Source organism: Pempheris klunzingeri, chromosome 8 (assembly GCF_042242105.1).
Source record: "Pempheris klunzingeri isolate RE-2024b chromosome 8, fPemKlu1.hap1, whole genome shotgun sequence".
NCBI lineage: Eukaryota > Metazoa > Chordata > Actinopteri > Acropomatiformes > Pempheridae > Pempheris > Pempheris klunzingeri.
Window position 1 is genome coordinate 12,894,916 of NC_092019.1, and position 14,353 is coordinate 12,909,268.

The 14,353-nt window shown below is 40.9% G+C and overlaps 1 protein-coding gene across 1 annotated transcript in view; it reads right to left on the minus strand.

Moving 5' to 3' along the window:
• The window catches only part of ptprub (protein tyrosine phosphatase receptor type Ub), a 151,638-nt gene that overhangs the window by 7,677 nt on the left and 129,608 nt on the right, over positions 1-14,353 (minus strand). Inside the window, exons 17-25 of the mRNA XM_070834600.1 lie at positions 13,619-13,691; positions 13,433-13,509; positions 9,086-9,122; positions 8,107-8,204; positions 5,697-5,813; positions 4,669-4,823; positions 3,530-3,665; positions 2,665-2,814; positions 630-944 (exon numbers count right to left, since the gene is read on the minus strand). Of these exons, the coding sequence (XP_070690701.1) occupies positions 630-944; positions 2,665-2,814; positions 3,530-3,665; positions 4,669-4,823; positions 5,697-5,813; positions 8,107-8,204; positions 9,086-9,122; positions 13,433-13,509; positions 13,619-13,691 (1,158 nt within the window). The remainder of the gene's footprint in view (positions 1-629; positions 945-2,664; positions 2,815-3,529; positions 3,666-4,668; positions 4,824-5,696; positions 5,814-8,106; positions 8,205-9,085; positions 9,123-13,432; positions 13,510-13,618; positions 13,692-14,353) is intronic.

The window sequence follows — 14,353 nt, forward strand, 5'->3', positions numbered from 1 at the left end:
GGAATATCTTCCCATAGGGGCTGAGCATAGCACCGGCTTTAACTACTTTAAAATATCCTCTTAAAAATGAATTTAGTTATTTGTTCTTAGTCTTCCATTTTTGATTGAATTTTTAATTGAATCTTGAACTTGAATCTTGTGTTATGTTTCCACTAGCTCTCATAGCTATTATTGTAAGTGTTAAAGAAAGAACAGGGACTATTGCAGTACAGAGAGAAACATATGCTCATGAGTAAAAGTGGGACGCCAACAAAAAGAACCCTGAGATGTGGCTGGAGGGTAATGCAAGTCTATTCTCCGGAGATGTAACTTGAGGAGGAGAAGGAAAAACTGGGGCGGGTGTTATCTAGTCATGCCTTGAGATCAATGTGGTCAGGGATCAAAGCCCAACAAAATGGCATGAAGAAACTAATCCCAAGCACAGTAAGATACAGAAACAGTGAAGGCAGGGTACGTCAGGAAAAGTCTCAAATAAAGTTCACATAACCTCATGACTGAAAGTAAAAGCTAAACTAGAAATCGGTGGCTCTTGTATGAGTGAACTCAATCATCCTGCAAAGTCTCTTTTTCCTTATAGTGTCAACAAATCAATGGCAATAATAAAATGGTATATAACACTTTGAACCTACCCAGGCAGAGTTTGACTGGTTGAGTTGGTTAAGCATGACCACTGCTGTGCAGCCATAGTCAAAGACCAGCCTCCAAAAGTCTGCCGTGGTGCCCGGCAGAGGGTGAGGGGTCACAATGAAAGCAGCCTGGCGGTGAAAGCTGTCGGCAAGAGCAGCGTTGATGTAATTGTTGCTCTCCCCTTCTGTTGTAACCAGGAAGGCCAAGGCGCGATCAGGTGGCAGAACATCCATGCTGCGGTTCTTCTCTCGGTTTCTCGGCAACAGAGCGATGCTGCACTCTTCCACATCCAGGTGGGGAGTCACAGAGTTGAGCGTCTGCAAATGGAAATGTTAAAGACTGAGATGAGAGTGAAAGGAGGATAAAAAGAAATTGAAGAGAGCGTTTAAAAGATGGAAGGCGTGGGGAGCGGTGAGGCACAGCGGAGGAGTCAAAGATGTTAGGGAGGAGGAGGAGGAGGAGGAGGAGGCGGAAGAAAAAGAAGTGAATCAGACAGAAGGAGGGAGGACTGGGCCGCAGATGCCAAGAATCTAATAATGTTAATTGAAAGAATCTTTAATACTCTGAACACGTTGACAAACTGATAGAGAATAATAAAGGATACATTAGGCAGACTGCAAAATAACAGGGAAAATGATGAAGTTGAAAAAAAAAAACTCAAAAGAAAATATTGCATACCAATTTTCTTTGATGAACTCTCTGTTTATTTAGCCGTAATTACATTAGACAACATGAAAAAATATTTGGATCATTAATACACAGCATCAATAATAGATCTGTGACTTGCTGATCTCATTTCTACCAGTTGGCTGTTTGCCGTCTGCAGGATGACAGAGTAAAAGGCAAACAGAGAGCTTATTGGGTGGTGGGTAGGCTTTCAGCCACAATGTCAGACGTATAAGTTTACAAGATCAAAGAGAGGCACGTAACGCTTTCCTTTAAAAAGAACAAACAGTTTGTAATCGGGGTGTCGCATCACCTCCAGTACAAGCCCCTAATTCCAAGCAATACATCTGCCATAATTTCTATGCAAAGTATGACGATAAAACTGTGTAAAAGAAAAGGAGAGCATGAGCTTTTTTGAGTGTTGCTTTGAAATGCTAAAGCTGAAATCAATGCGGTTTCTGGTTGAACATTGAAGCAGAGGCAGGCGGATGAGGCAGGTAAAGTACGTGGGAACACAGCTGGCTCTCTTCTCTCCTAATCAACATCTAATAAAATGTTCTGAGACCACATTCCTACAAACCAGGCAGAGGATTTCAACGACAGGCACGCAGAATCAAAAGCAAAAGGAAACACAGTAACACACATACATTTATGTAAGCGTACGCGACACATGCATACATACGCATACGTCCATTAATCTAATCCTTTTCTGCGCTCGCTGTTGGATTTCAAACGCAATGAAGTACATCATTTCCACAACAGCGGAGACGTACTCATCGTCCTTTGTGTATGTGACTATCTGAATAACAAACAGACTGTTTTAACTTTTATACAGTGGATCATCAATATGGCTGCCTCGAGATGTATCTGTAGCCCCTATCACTTTTCTGTGCAAACCCTTGAAGTTAAAACATCAACATCCATTAATAACTACTGTATTATTATTATTATTAATATTATAAGTGGTATTAGTAGTACTAGTGGTAACACAAGTAATGCAAGTACATGCAAAAAGGGATGGAATTCTATATCTCTGTTGTTTATTTGTGCAATGTTAAGCAATACTGTAGTAGTATTAGTAGTTGCACTGCAGTACATGTTGTTGTAGTAGCAATGGTAGTTTTACATTCTTGTTACCGAAAGTTGCTCTAGTTATATAACTGCTAGTAGGCACCATTAAGGTAAATGAGAGAGCTTTGTTGATGATATTTAATACATCCCATTATGAATACAAATCATAGTGTGTGGGCCGTGTAATTCAGAATAGGCGTTTGCATGTTCCATGCTTTAATGGCTGCATATTTTAACAAAATGAAACTCTGCTTAAAAATTTATCGAGGTCACGAGGTTGTCAGCCACCAAAACACTGACCTGAAACTCCTCCCGTAGCTGAGAGGAATTACTCTGGGAGTCAACTCGCAGCATCTCTTTGTAAGTGACCGCAAACTCGTTCACCAAGATGGCCGTCTCTCCACACAGACATGCCTCCAGAATGGCATCATGGATGAATATATACTGCTCCTGTGGGACAACAGGTGACATAATATAAGTGAGTAAGTGTAATAAGTGTATGCGCACATGAAAGTGTGTTATATGGTTGCAAACAGCTCAAACAGACATTACAAAGGAGGCAGGTGGAGACATAAGCAGGTTAAGAACATATGTAGATGTAAATAAATAATCAAACAATATGTTATAATGAAGAGATTTTTCATAACCTGTCTTGTTCTGAATTAAACATGTGCTATAATGTTGGTGGTGTATCAAAGCTGTTCAAGAACGAATAAATATTTCTAAATAAACAAACACATGGGGTGTGCATTTAATTAGAGCACCCCTGCAAATAACTACAAATGTAATAAACAGCTAAGTCAATGTTGGATTTACATAATAAGGGATGAATATGCAAATTATCTTCACATCTAAAGAACAGCACGTGCCTAAGCAGCATACTGAGAGACAATGTAAGCCTTTTCTCTAAAACTATTGCAATGACCTTTACATAAGTCCCAGAGGGGGAGTATGATAATACACCCGAGTCACTCTTTGAATTTCCAAACAACAGGAGGGAGAAAACAAATATTTAAAAACCTGTCTCTCTACAAGTTTTCTAGTGGAGAGTGGAAACCATGGTATGACCAATAATGTGACCTCCTAAATATGTGCAAGAGGAATATGAGATATTTGACTTCGTTGTAAATGTGAGGTGGTTTCCCGTCTGTGCAGTTGGCCTGACCTCTGTCTGGATCATGTTGATGCGTCGAGAGCAGAGGGTTTTGACACAGTTGTAGATATCCACCACGCCTTCACACTCGGCCATGTCCAACATGACATCCAGCACAATGTAGCAGCCCGTGCGGCCCGCCCCCACACTGGCACACAAAAACAACATCTTTCATAAGGACTAGTGCGCAATCTTCAAGCATCTAATCATCAGACTTTTGAGTTGGTTATAATGCTCAGTACGTCTGCTCAGGGGCACAGGTTATTAGCTCTACATAATCTAAAAGAGAATGGGAGAGTTTTGAAGGGCCGCTGCAACGTACAAGGCAAGGGTCGTTCGAGCCACTAGTATTAAAATTAGCGGTTAAAAGAACAAGCTCAGATACACTGTGCTTACTGCTATTGTGCTAGGTATCATTACACTACTATCTTATTTTGTCATCCAGTCTTCATTTAACATTCAGGTTGTTTTCTATGTTCTATTTTCTATGTGTCGATAAATTCATCATTAGAGCATGGACTCATTCTATTGCCCCATCCTATCCCCAAAAGTGTGCATATTATAATACCAACATTTCTTCAGTCTCAATTCACATACAAAAATGTATTAATCTAAAGAAATAACTGTCCTCCTATTTTCTGTACATTGTTAACAAGTGTTCCCAATATCTTATCAAATTTCATTGGTTGCCCTTTAAAATTGTACATTGTTTTTTCTGGGGTCCAGCATTTTTCTTCTAAAAATTGCCTTTGCATTTAAAAATGTTTAACTGGGCTTATATATGAATAAGAAATAGGATTTTATATGCAAAACATAGCATTGTGGCAGGTTGTTTAGAAAATGTTATCCTGCTTAAAAACATAAAAACATAAAATACTACTCACTACTGTGAGAAGTATTTTATGTTTCAATATTTTTTAGTAGCCTAGCTAGCAAGGCTAACAAAAAAAACAGCTAACTAAAGTGAACGTCTGCCTCCGCCAATCACTATTGGCCCTGAGTCTCCCAAAGGAGAATACTATCTATTAAGATTCAACTACTTTACTTTAATTGAATTGTGACAATGCTCTTATTATAATAAAAGTTACTGCGGGTTTGGTTACATTGGTTACAACACTACAGGCTATAGCAGTTGCTAAGTGTCACATTACCTGCAGTGGACCACCACAGGGCCGGCGTCAGGAGGCGTAGAGGCTTTCACTCTTCGTATAAAGGCCAGCAGTCCAGTGGCGTGATAGGGCACCCCATGCTCAGGCCAGGATGTGAAGTGGAACTGACGCACCTCGTGCTTGGTTGAGTATCCTCTCTGTCAACAGAAACACAGCACACGTCAGTATTGAATGTAAAACACTACATTTATATGGCTTGCATGTTAACCACAGTAGTCTACAGGCCCTCATTTCATCCAAGTATGCTCCCATCCACTCAGAGACGTTTCCCCTCCATGATAGATGTGACAGATTTTTCGGTTCAGTGTGAGGACAACCAGGACATTATTTACGTGGGGTGTTAGGTCTTCTAGGACAGTTAGGCCTCTGGGCATCACATGCTAGCAGCAGCTGCAGTGTGACAGACATGCGGAAAGGAATTACTGAGGCTCTCGGAGCTCAGGGAGGGCTGGGAGGTTTCTCGTCTCTACTGGGAGGCTGCTGCAGTCACACAGCAATTTCTTCCTCTGTACATAGATGACAAAGTAAAGCGACGCAAAGCAAAGATTTGTTGAAGACAGAAATCCAAAAAAGGAAAGGAAAAGAGCTATGAAAAACAAGCTGTCACCAGCTCCTAAATTCGTGCAGATTTGAATAAGCAGCAGCGTGTGCCCATGGAGAGCGAGTGTGACAGTGTGATGATAATGCTGTGTTTGTGTCACTGTCACTGCAGCGATGCTTTGAGCCCTTCCAATGAGAGATCCCCCAGGAGATTGACGGGACGGATGCCATCGGGGGCACAACAGTGTAACAGCTATGTTGGAAAGACAGCAGGGGCATTCACATAGCCACTGGTACTAATTCCTCTCCATTTAACATGTGGCCCTCATACCCATCAGCAGTAAATCCTGTCAAGTGTCTAATTCCCTCTATTAATGCACTACTTCTAATTCTAAGAACAGTATAACAAGAGTTAACAAATGGGAAAGACGGTAGGCAAACAAGAGTAAGCAAATCTTAGATAAACTTACCCTCTCCAAGGCAAAGGTGCGAACTGTGTATTCAGCCAGTGTCTCTGTCTTAAGCAAAGTGATTTTGATGTCACCATACATCTCGCTGTCGTCAGGCCAGTACTTACAGCATTTCACCTGTTAAATTTAAAGTAGTGAAGCAACAGAGTTAAATATCTTGTTGGGATTCCTGGAAAATGCACCAGTAAAACTCGAGAAGGTGTAACACGAATTCATTTGTTTGACAAGAGTGTTGTGAAGGTTGAATTTTCTTCTCATACAAATCAGAAATACAAAGCTGCAAAGTCGCTACTGTTACAACCTCATTTCTCAAAACCCAGTGTGCTTAAATCTCCTGAAATTAAGGATAAACCTCACTAAAAAAAAAAAAAGCTTGCATGTTTAGCTGTAAAATATCTATCCTTTAACAAAACAAAATCTGTTCTTTGACAGGCATGACGCAGTGGATGGATGCAAGTCCTTTTCCTCGTTGTAACCGTCTCAGGCTTTAAGGGCCCAATCTAAAAGTACAGAACATCCTCTAAGCTAATTTTCTAAATGTCCCCCTCTCTTTGCCAGATTTGAAGATACCCTAAACATTTCTATATATTTACATGATGAAACCAGTTGAATCACTTCCATTAAATGTGCTGCAAGTCAATTCTCAACTATTAAACAATGCTGTTGGCGTGTTTTAGGTTGGTGCATTTCTACTGACAAGTACAACTACAAAATAAAACAAAAGTGACACCGGGCTGTCATCTTTGCTTAGACATGTGCAGAGAGTTACAGATTGACATTTTAAGTTTAGGCGTATTGGATAAATTCACTCTTACATTCCTTACATAACCCTTACATCCTTCTTGAAGTCCCTTTTGGATTTGTGGGGAATTATCTCACAGGATTCATTTCAACAATTCATTTTACAGCAAAAGAGATATAATAGTACCGGTGTCAGTATAATTCATAATAAAGCAATTATAATAAAAATTTGAAGTACTTCATTTGTGGGTTTTGACTCGAACAGAGAACTGCTGGTGTGAAATTTAATACGTTAAAAACATAGAGAGGTTACATTCCCAATGCTGTCGGAGAACAAAAACAACCTGTTCCTCTACAGATATTTCATCTCGGAGGGCAAAGAAACGAAAAGCACAATAATCACATAATGGTGGGAAGCATAATGAACAGGAGGGCAGCAGTCTTTTTCACAAACACCAGGCACAAAGGAGGTCATTTTCTACTTAATGGATGTGTTATTTGGATTCAGCCACACAAACCAGTCCTCATTTGTTGCCTGTTCCTAGAACTGTTAGGATGGAGAACCAAATTGGATGTAGTGTTACTGCTAGAAAAATTGTGCCATTTTAACCATCCACTAAGGTAATATGTTTCTCTTGCCTAGACTGGAAAGGATGAGGTGCTTAAAGCAGAATTCATATACTACAGTTATTTATGTGAGGTGAAAAGAGCAGTACTCCAGTATAGCCATTAAACCTGTGTAGTCATGCAGTGTATATACAAGGACAGCAGCTCTACATATGTGGCTCTGAATACACTTTATGCTTCACAAGTATTTTACGGCATACTTAATGGACTCTATAATCATTACAGCCATGATGCAAGTTTCTGTAAAACACATCACACTTTCATGATGTTTTTCAAAATCTATGTACCGATCCTTTAAAACGCAAGTGTTCAATGAACAGTGCGCAGAGACAGTTTTGTGTAGACTTGCTTAATGTATGGTGATGACGCTTTCTGATTTTCAATTGCCACATAAAGTTAAAAGTACATTTGGACATTTTGGGAAATACAATTGACTATGATTATTAACTTTCTTGCCAAGGGTTAGATCAGAAGATTGATACCACTTTCATATCTGTGTGGTAATTATGAAGCTACAACCAGCTGCTGATTAGCTTATCTTAGCTTAGCATAAAGACTGATAAAGGAAAGGGAGATCCCCAGGCTGGCTCTATCCAAAAGCAACGAAATCCACCTACCAGCAGCTGTAATTTTCTCCATTTTTTAATCTGTTCAAATGGGTACTGGGATGTGGATGTTATTACTGACTTTGTGCAGAGCTAGCTTTTTCTAATCTTAGAATGATAAGATACTGACTTCTGGCTGTAGTTTCATAGTTACCAAAGACACACGAGAGTGATATCAGTCTTCTCATCTAGCTTTGAGTAGAAAAAACAAAGTGTATTTCCCAAATGTTGAAGTATTCCTTAAACAGTTGGGCTTTCTATTCCAAAGGCAGCTTGTGAAATGTGGTTTCACATAAATACAGGGCATCTCCACCAAAACAAACAGATTTTAGACAGTTTGCATGCACAGAGACGTCCTGTGAGATCTCTCCTTATCAAACATATGAAAGCCTGTCATACTGACACTAAAATGTTCCCCTATGGTGGACATCACTTACCCTGCCAACCTCCACCAGCTTAGTGATCATGACGATGCTGAAACAGTTTTCCTGCCACACCATCCTCCAAAAATCATACAGAGTCTCCTGCTTGGGTCCTAGAGGGATGAAACAACAGAGAGACAGAGACATAGACAGCAGCATCAAAGCCTGCCCTCTCAATAAGGGAGTTCTTGCTGTTGAAAATCTTGTATTACTGCGACCTATATGTCCTTCCTCAGACAGCAGGGTACTGATCTCTCAGGATTGTGCCGCCAATAAAGTTATTGGAAAGGAGGGAAGGGGCGATGGGTAACAAAACAACAGCAGTAGCTGACGATGAAAGCCCACAGGGCCATCAGTCACTCATTGTCACATGAGGACGAGACGTTTAGGAGGCGAGATGCAACTTTAAAATGAGGATCACGTAGGAAAGAAATGCTCACAGAGAAAAATACACTGCTGACGTTCTCACAAGTTTCATCTTTGTCTCTCTAACAGGGGGAAGAGGAGGTGCTGGTGCAAGATAAGCAGATGAGTAGACCTTGAGTGACTTTGTGACGGGAGCCCCCGAGAATTGACACTCCTTGGGGTTTAGAAAAAGCGGAGGGAAATTTTTAACACACATACACGCACACATGCCAACTGTCCATCAGAAGAGACTTTGTATTTGAGCGACAGAGGGTGAATTAAAGGCTCTCTTTCCAACGGTGAATACATCGTGCCACATGTCACACAGATTCAGAGGCTATAATTAATGTGCTCAATTATTCACCTTTTAATAATTAATTCAGTGACACCAATAACACAGCCTTCACAGGTTGGTAGCCACACAATCACCTTTGGATTTTCCAGAGAGATGGTTTTGGCAAGGGACTGTGCATGAGTAGGCTCATTGGTTAGATGATCTTCAATTTATTACACCGCGACAAAAGGTACTCGCCATCCTGCATGCACACACACACATAAACACACACTACAGCCTTGCTGGGATACTCACCCTGAGTGGCGATGAAGTGGTTGGATCGATGGTAGCCCTGAAAGAGAGAAGAGGGATGACATGCTGAGTAAGCCATCTGCGCCTCAGGCACAGCTGTATGGGAGGGTGTCTCTCTCTGTCTCACCCTTTTCCTCCCTTTATCTCTGCATTCTGCTCTCCCTCTGACCCACTCTGTGCAACTGTGAATCACATTGCCTGTAAAATTTTTCAGCACTGTCTGACCTATTGCTGACTCCAGACTGCCGCTTTGCCCTCAGAGACTCCACAGAAAGTTTGGAGCAGTTGAGGCAACGCATGGTAAATACTGCATCTTGACATACTGCTGATAAATGTCGGAAAAAGAAATTCCTACAGCGGGTCTGACTAGCTGACTGAATCCCTGTGACAGCCTGACAGAGTGCTGTCCCATAAAAATAAATCAATTTTCATTGAAGATGCAATATGTACTATATCTGGGATGATAATTCACAAACCAAAACCACTTCTTTTTTTTCTAGAAAACACCCTCCATTATTTCTTCCACTCAAGTCAAATGATTGGAAGAATATCTTACACATCATCACCGGCATAAACACTCTTCAAGGCAAACTCCGATGTGTTCAGTGACGTATTCTGAGACCCTTCATATCAAAGGATGTGACAGCCTTTGATATGGATGACAGACATTTTCATATGGTGAGTATGAGGTGAGTATGAATGAATGATGAGATGTCGCCTCTACAGCCTTGAGGGGAACGACACACGACAAAGACCACCCGGTGGACTGTGGAGCATGAACACTTTAAAAACAAGCAAACTGTTCAAAGGAAGTCCTCCTGAAAATAACAGGAGCTTTTTGAACCTTTGAAGTCAGAGGATACACATGTCTCCAAGACACAGCCCTGTGAAAACATCACCCAGAAAACCACATGCATGTAGTGGTTCGCTGTTTATTGTCATTTTTGAGAGGAGCACCTGGAAGAATAATTGAGTCCCCAGCTACCTTACATGACTCTGTGGAGTGGAGAAGGCAGGTCAGGAATAATCTGAATACACTCTCAAGCCCACTGGCTCTCATCAAATCAGTGTGATGGGGCAATCCATGTTAGTAGCAGGTCCTATCTTTTTGCTGAGGGCTTCTTCCAAATATGTTGAGTCTGTCCATGTTGCTGATGGACTGCTAAGCTAAACTGCACCCAGTCAGATAAACCGGGACATGTTTGAAATGGAGATGGATGACCAGTGCTGTGCGGCCTGCTATCCACAATTCCTCTGGCCCTGGCCGAACACTATCAGCATGACTGTTACCACTCCTCCACTTAAGACGGTCGCCATAGCAACTAAACTTCCTGAGTCCTGGCCACTTATGAAAACTAACAAAGACAGCGGGGTACTCTGTCCGTAGAGGACACATCTCCTAGTGTTCATTTTAAATCATTAGCTAAAATAGCATGTTTGTTTTATTTTTTTTTTATTTTGACAAACCCACTGACCTTTGAGCATTTGTGGATAGAGGATAGTGGAAAGAGAAGAGGGAAGTGGGAAGACAGCAGGAGAAAGGAGCAGAATAGAGCGATGGCAGGCAGAAGAACGAGCAGTGTAGTACTTACTTCCCTGTTAATCCGAATCTACAGGGTCCAAGGTCGAGGAAGTGGGAAGGGGAGTAGAAAAAGAAGACATATAGGCTAGTTAATGAAAGAAGCTTTTTGGTAAGTAGGAGTTATGGTTACAGACAGGTGGGAAGAGGTGTGTGTGTGTGCGTATTTGTGTGTGTGTGTGTATGTGTTTAGGAAAGTACAGCAGGACTGGACTTTGTGAGTTAGAGCACTCATTTTTTGTGGGAATTTATAACCTTTCATTCGATTAAATCTATCCGCTGCTGTTTTTCAAGTGAAAATTACTTTGAGTTTTCATTGCTGTTAAATTTGTGTGAGGAATTGTCTGTTTAGAGAAAGCAAAAAAAAAAGAAGAGATATGTGTGCTGTGTCTCACACATATATTATGTTGCCAATTTGAAAAATGAAGCTGGCTCGGTGCAAAAATATGGCAATAGTCTTTTCATTGCGTAGAAAAGACACACTCAGTGACCAAGGCTTGTTCATGTACTTGTACATGTACAAATGTGTGTGAGACAATGTAATTAGTTATTCTTTAAACCCCTTGAAACTTGGTTTCTAATCTCAGTAGAGCGCTCCACCAACTTGGCATTGCACTCCTGTAATACTGCCTCATGATAGCCAGAAAGAAAAAAAAAATCAGATTGTTTATTATTCCACACATTCTTCTCCCTTGCCAAAACTTGGTGCCTACATTACCCACAATGCAACTCAACTTGACACGCCAGTTGGACATTTGGGTGTCGAATGTAGCCTCGAGCTGCTAGGCTGAAGCGCAGATGAGGAGGGCGATTCAAAGGTCTGGTGAGCTCACTTCTTTCTAACACCACAACTCCTCTTTTACTTTTTCATGTTTAGACTTATAGTCCTCAGCTCCAGATGACAATGACAAGTGACATCGAGTTAAAGGTAAAGGCCTTAATTGACATTGATCTACATATTCATTGGTATTGAGATATAGATTCATGATTTGAAGCTAATTTAGAAGATATTTAAGGGCCTTTAATGTAAATGACAAATTAAGTTATTACTTTCATTTTTACTATTTTATTTTGTACATTTTGACAAAACTGTTAGAGAATATGACGTGTGTGTGTGTGTGTGTGTCTGTAAGTGTTTGTGTTTTCTGCTGTGTGGCCATGCAGCACCTGTCAGTAAAACCCTGTAACTCTTAAGATGCAGGAGGAATGTAAATTGGCAACAGCCATGATGCACCGGACTGCTCTACATTTGCATCAGGCACGAGAAGCTGTCAAACATATGCAAAGTCGTGCACCTCTTCAGGCAAAACACACCACAGCCTAGCAAAGACTCAGGCATTAAGTGACAGAGAAAGAGGAAACTGAGAGCTTGCACTTTCTTACCTCTGTTTTGAAAGCGCAATAAGGTTTCAGAGGGCGGAAAAACTTTTCCATTTAACCTCCACTGAAAAAAATCACAGGCTGTCCAAAATATGCTTGGCTGTGGCTAAGTAGTCACTATTCAGCTTGCAGGGTCGGCCATGTCAGGGAGTAACATCACTGACTCCGACACTGTAGTGGCTGCTGAGTGGTGTTTTCCCTCTAATGCTTGCACCTCTGTGCCCTAAACACTAATGGAGACCCTCACAATGACTACAGTTGTAACAGCAGGCCAGGTTTTTAATGCCCTCTGATTGTAATGAACTCTCTAAAAGCATCTCACCACTGCCCATTCCCTACCGAGAAAAAAAAGAGGAAAAAAATCTCTGTAGTGTCAAGCATTTCTGATGACACAGTTTGGCCTAATGGGGGAATCCACCGAAAATCAAGTCAACTCACGCACCTGGAAATTTTCTCTCTCTAAAAAGATAAGAAGTTATTTTTCAAATATTCCTATGAAGATTTAGACAGAGACAGGATCTTTCAACCGCTTATCAGCCTAAAACAGGAGTGGGAGTACATCAGCTTGCCTCAACTTCTCCCAGCGTGCCATATTTAACTTTACAGTATTCCCAATGAGAGGCGTGGAAAATAAATCTTGTGAGATAAAGAAATCATATCAGACTGCCAGACTTCCCTTGACATAACTCAAATGAATAGTAACAACTGAAGGCCATGACAGCAAATTCACAGAGGAACCAAAATATCTTTCTATCTACAGTATAGGCAGGTTGTAAAATTTTATTTTTTCAGAAAATCTCGGTTGATCTCCTTTGTTAATACTTCACCATTTAAACCTGCACATCTGCTTCCTGAATAAACAGCCTCCTCTAGATTTTATGAATGGGAACACGTATGAATGAGACTGTGTGAGACACATTAGCAACATAAACATGTATTTCATATGATAAGTGAGAATGTTACTGTGGCGCTGCATGTGTGGCAGACAGTTAAGGTGAACAGTGGAAAGGATCATCTCCTCCCGGCCCATCCAGAGATTGAATAACATCAATCATGTCTATTTAATTTAGGGGGATTTGTGGCATCTTACAGAGAGGTTCATCTCCTCTGCAAGGCATTAAATGCATTTATTCCACTCTGCTTTAATAAAAGTGATAGCAGACTTAGTCTGGGTCAGGGATTCCGTACAGCAATTGACAACCATGGCATCTGGCGAAACACCAATAGGAAGGGTGTTTGATTGGATGAAAGCTTCCAGGTGAAAGTGTGCCAGCAGACTGGTGAGCTTACAGGAATGAAAGAGATGGACTGTGGCTTTGCAGGGTGTGAGAGATAGAGTTACTATTTGTATCCCATGTCAGACAGAGGCAGATAAACGGGATTAGACTTACATCAATGTAGTTAGCGTTAATGTAGTCTGAGTTGGGGTCTCCCAGGAGCGGGTGGAGCTTGACTCTGTGGCGGTCATCTGAGACAAATAAGAATAAAAGAGCAAAGGAATGTTAAAACACAATGTTTCCATTATATTCTCTGTCACTTTTTTTTAATACAGGATAAAATGGGTTCTGATGACTTACATCCCAACAAGGTGTCATGCCTCCCTTTGGTTTTGTCCTTCTTCTTTGTGCAGTCCCAGCCATCAAAGAAGCTCTACAGAGATAAAGAGACACTTGTTGCGGATTTTCAGAACACTGCTTCTCTATATTAACCATTCAAAAACCTGAAACACTAATCAGAGCTTCAACACATCTTGTCTTTTGTTTTATGTGTGATTAGGAAAATTGGACTTCATGGTTAGTATGATAAAAGCCTATCGGCACATCTCTCAAGCACAGCTAAGACCATCAAGAGCCACTGTGTCCTACGGTGAAGTTTGGTGGTTTATGTATGATATTTAATTAAGCAGCACCATGGTGTTACATAGTCCCACTCATAGTTCAACCCCGTGGCTTTATTCTTGCTGGAATATAATCCCGTGTACATCATCAATGAGAATATTGAGCTGTATAGATCCATACAAATACCAGAAATATTTTACTCATCAAAGCAGAGGCTCGTGAATATAATGGTAGTTAACTCACGCATTGACCACACAGTGATTGCCCAATCATAGTTCAGCAACCCTAATCATGCATGGCAGATCTGTCAAACTATTTAGAAGTGTTGTAAATGGGGAGCAGCAAAGCTTGTTATTAAAATAAATGGTGTCTTTTTTCTTCCTTTCCAAAATTGTGAGGAACACTAACCGAAGTTGCAATTGTTAGCATGTCTGGCTAGATAGCACACTAGCTGCAGTAGTGAGAGCTGGTCGT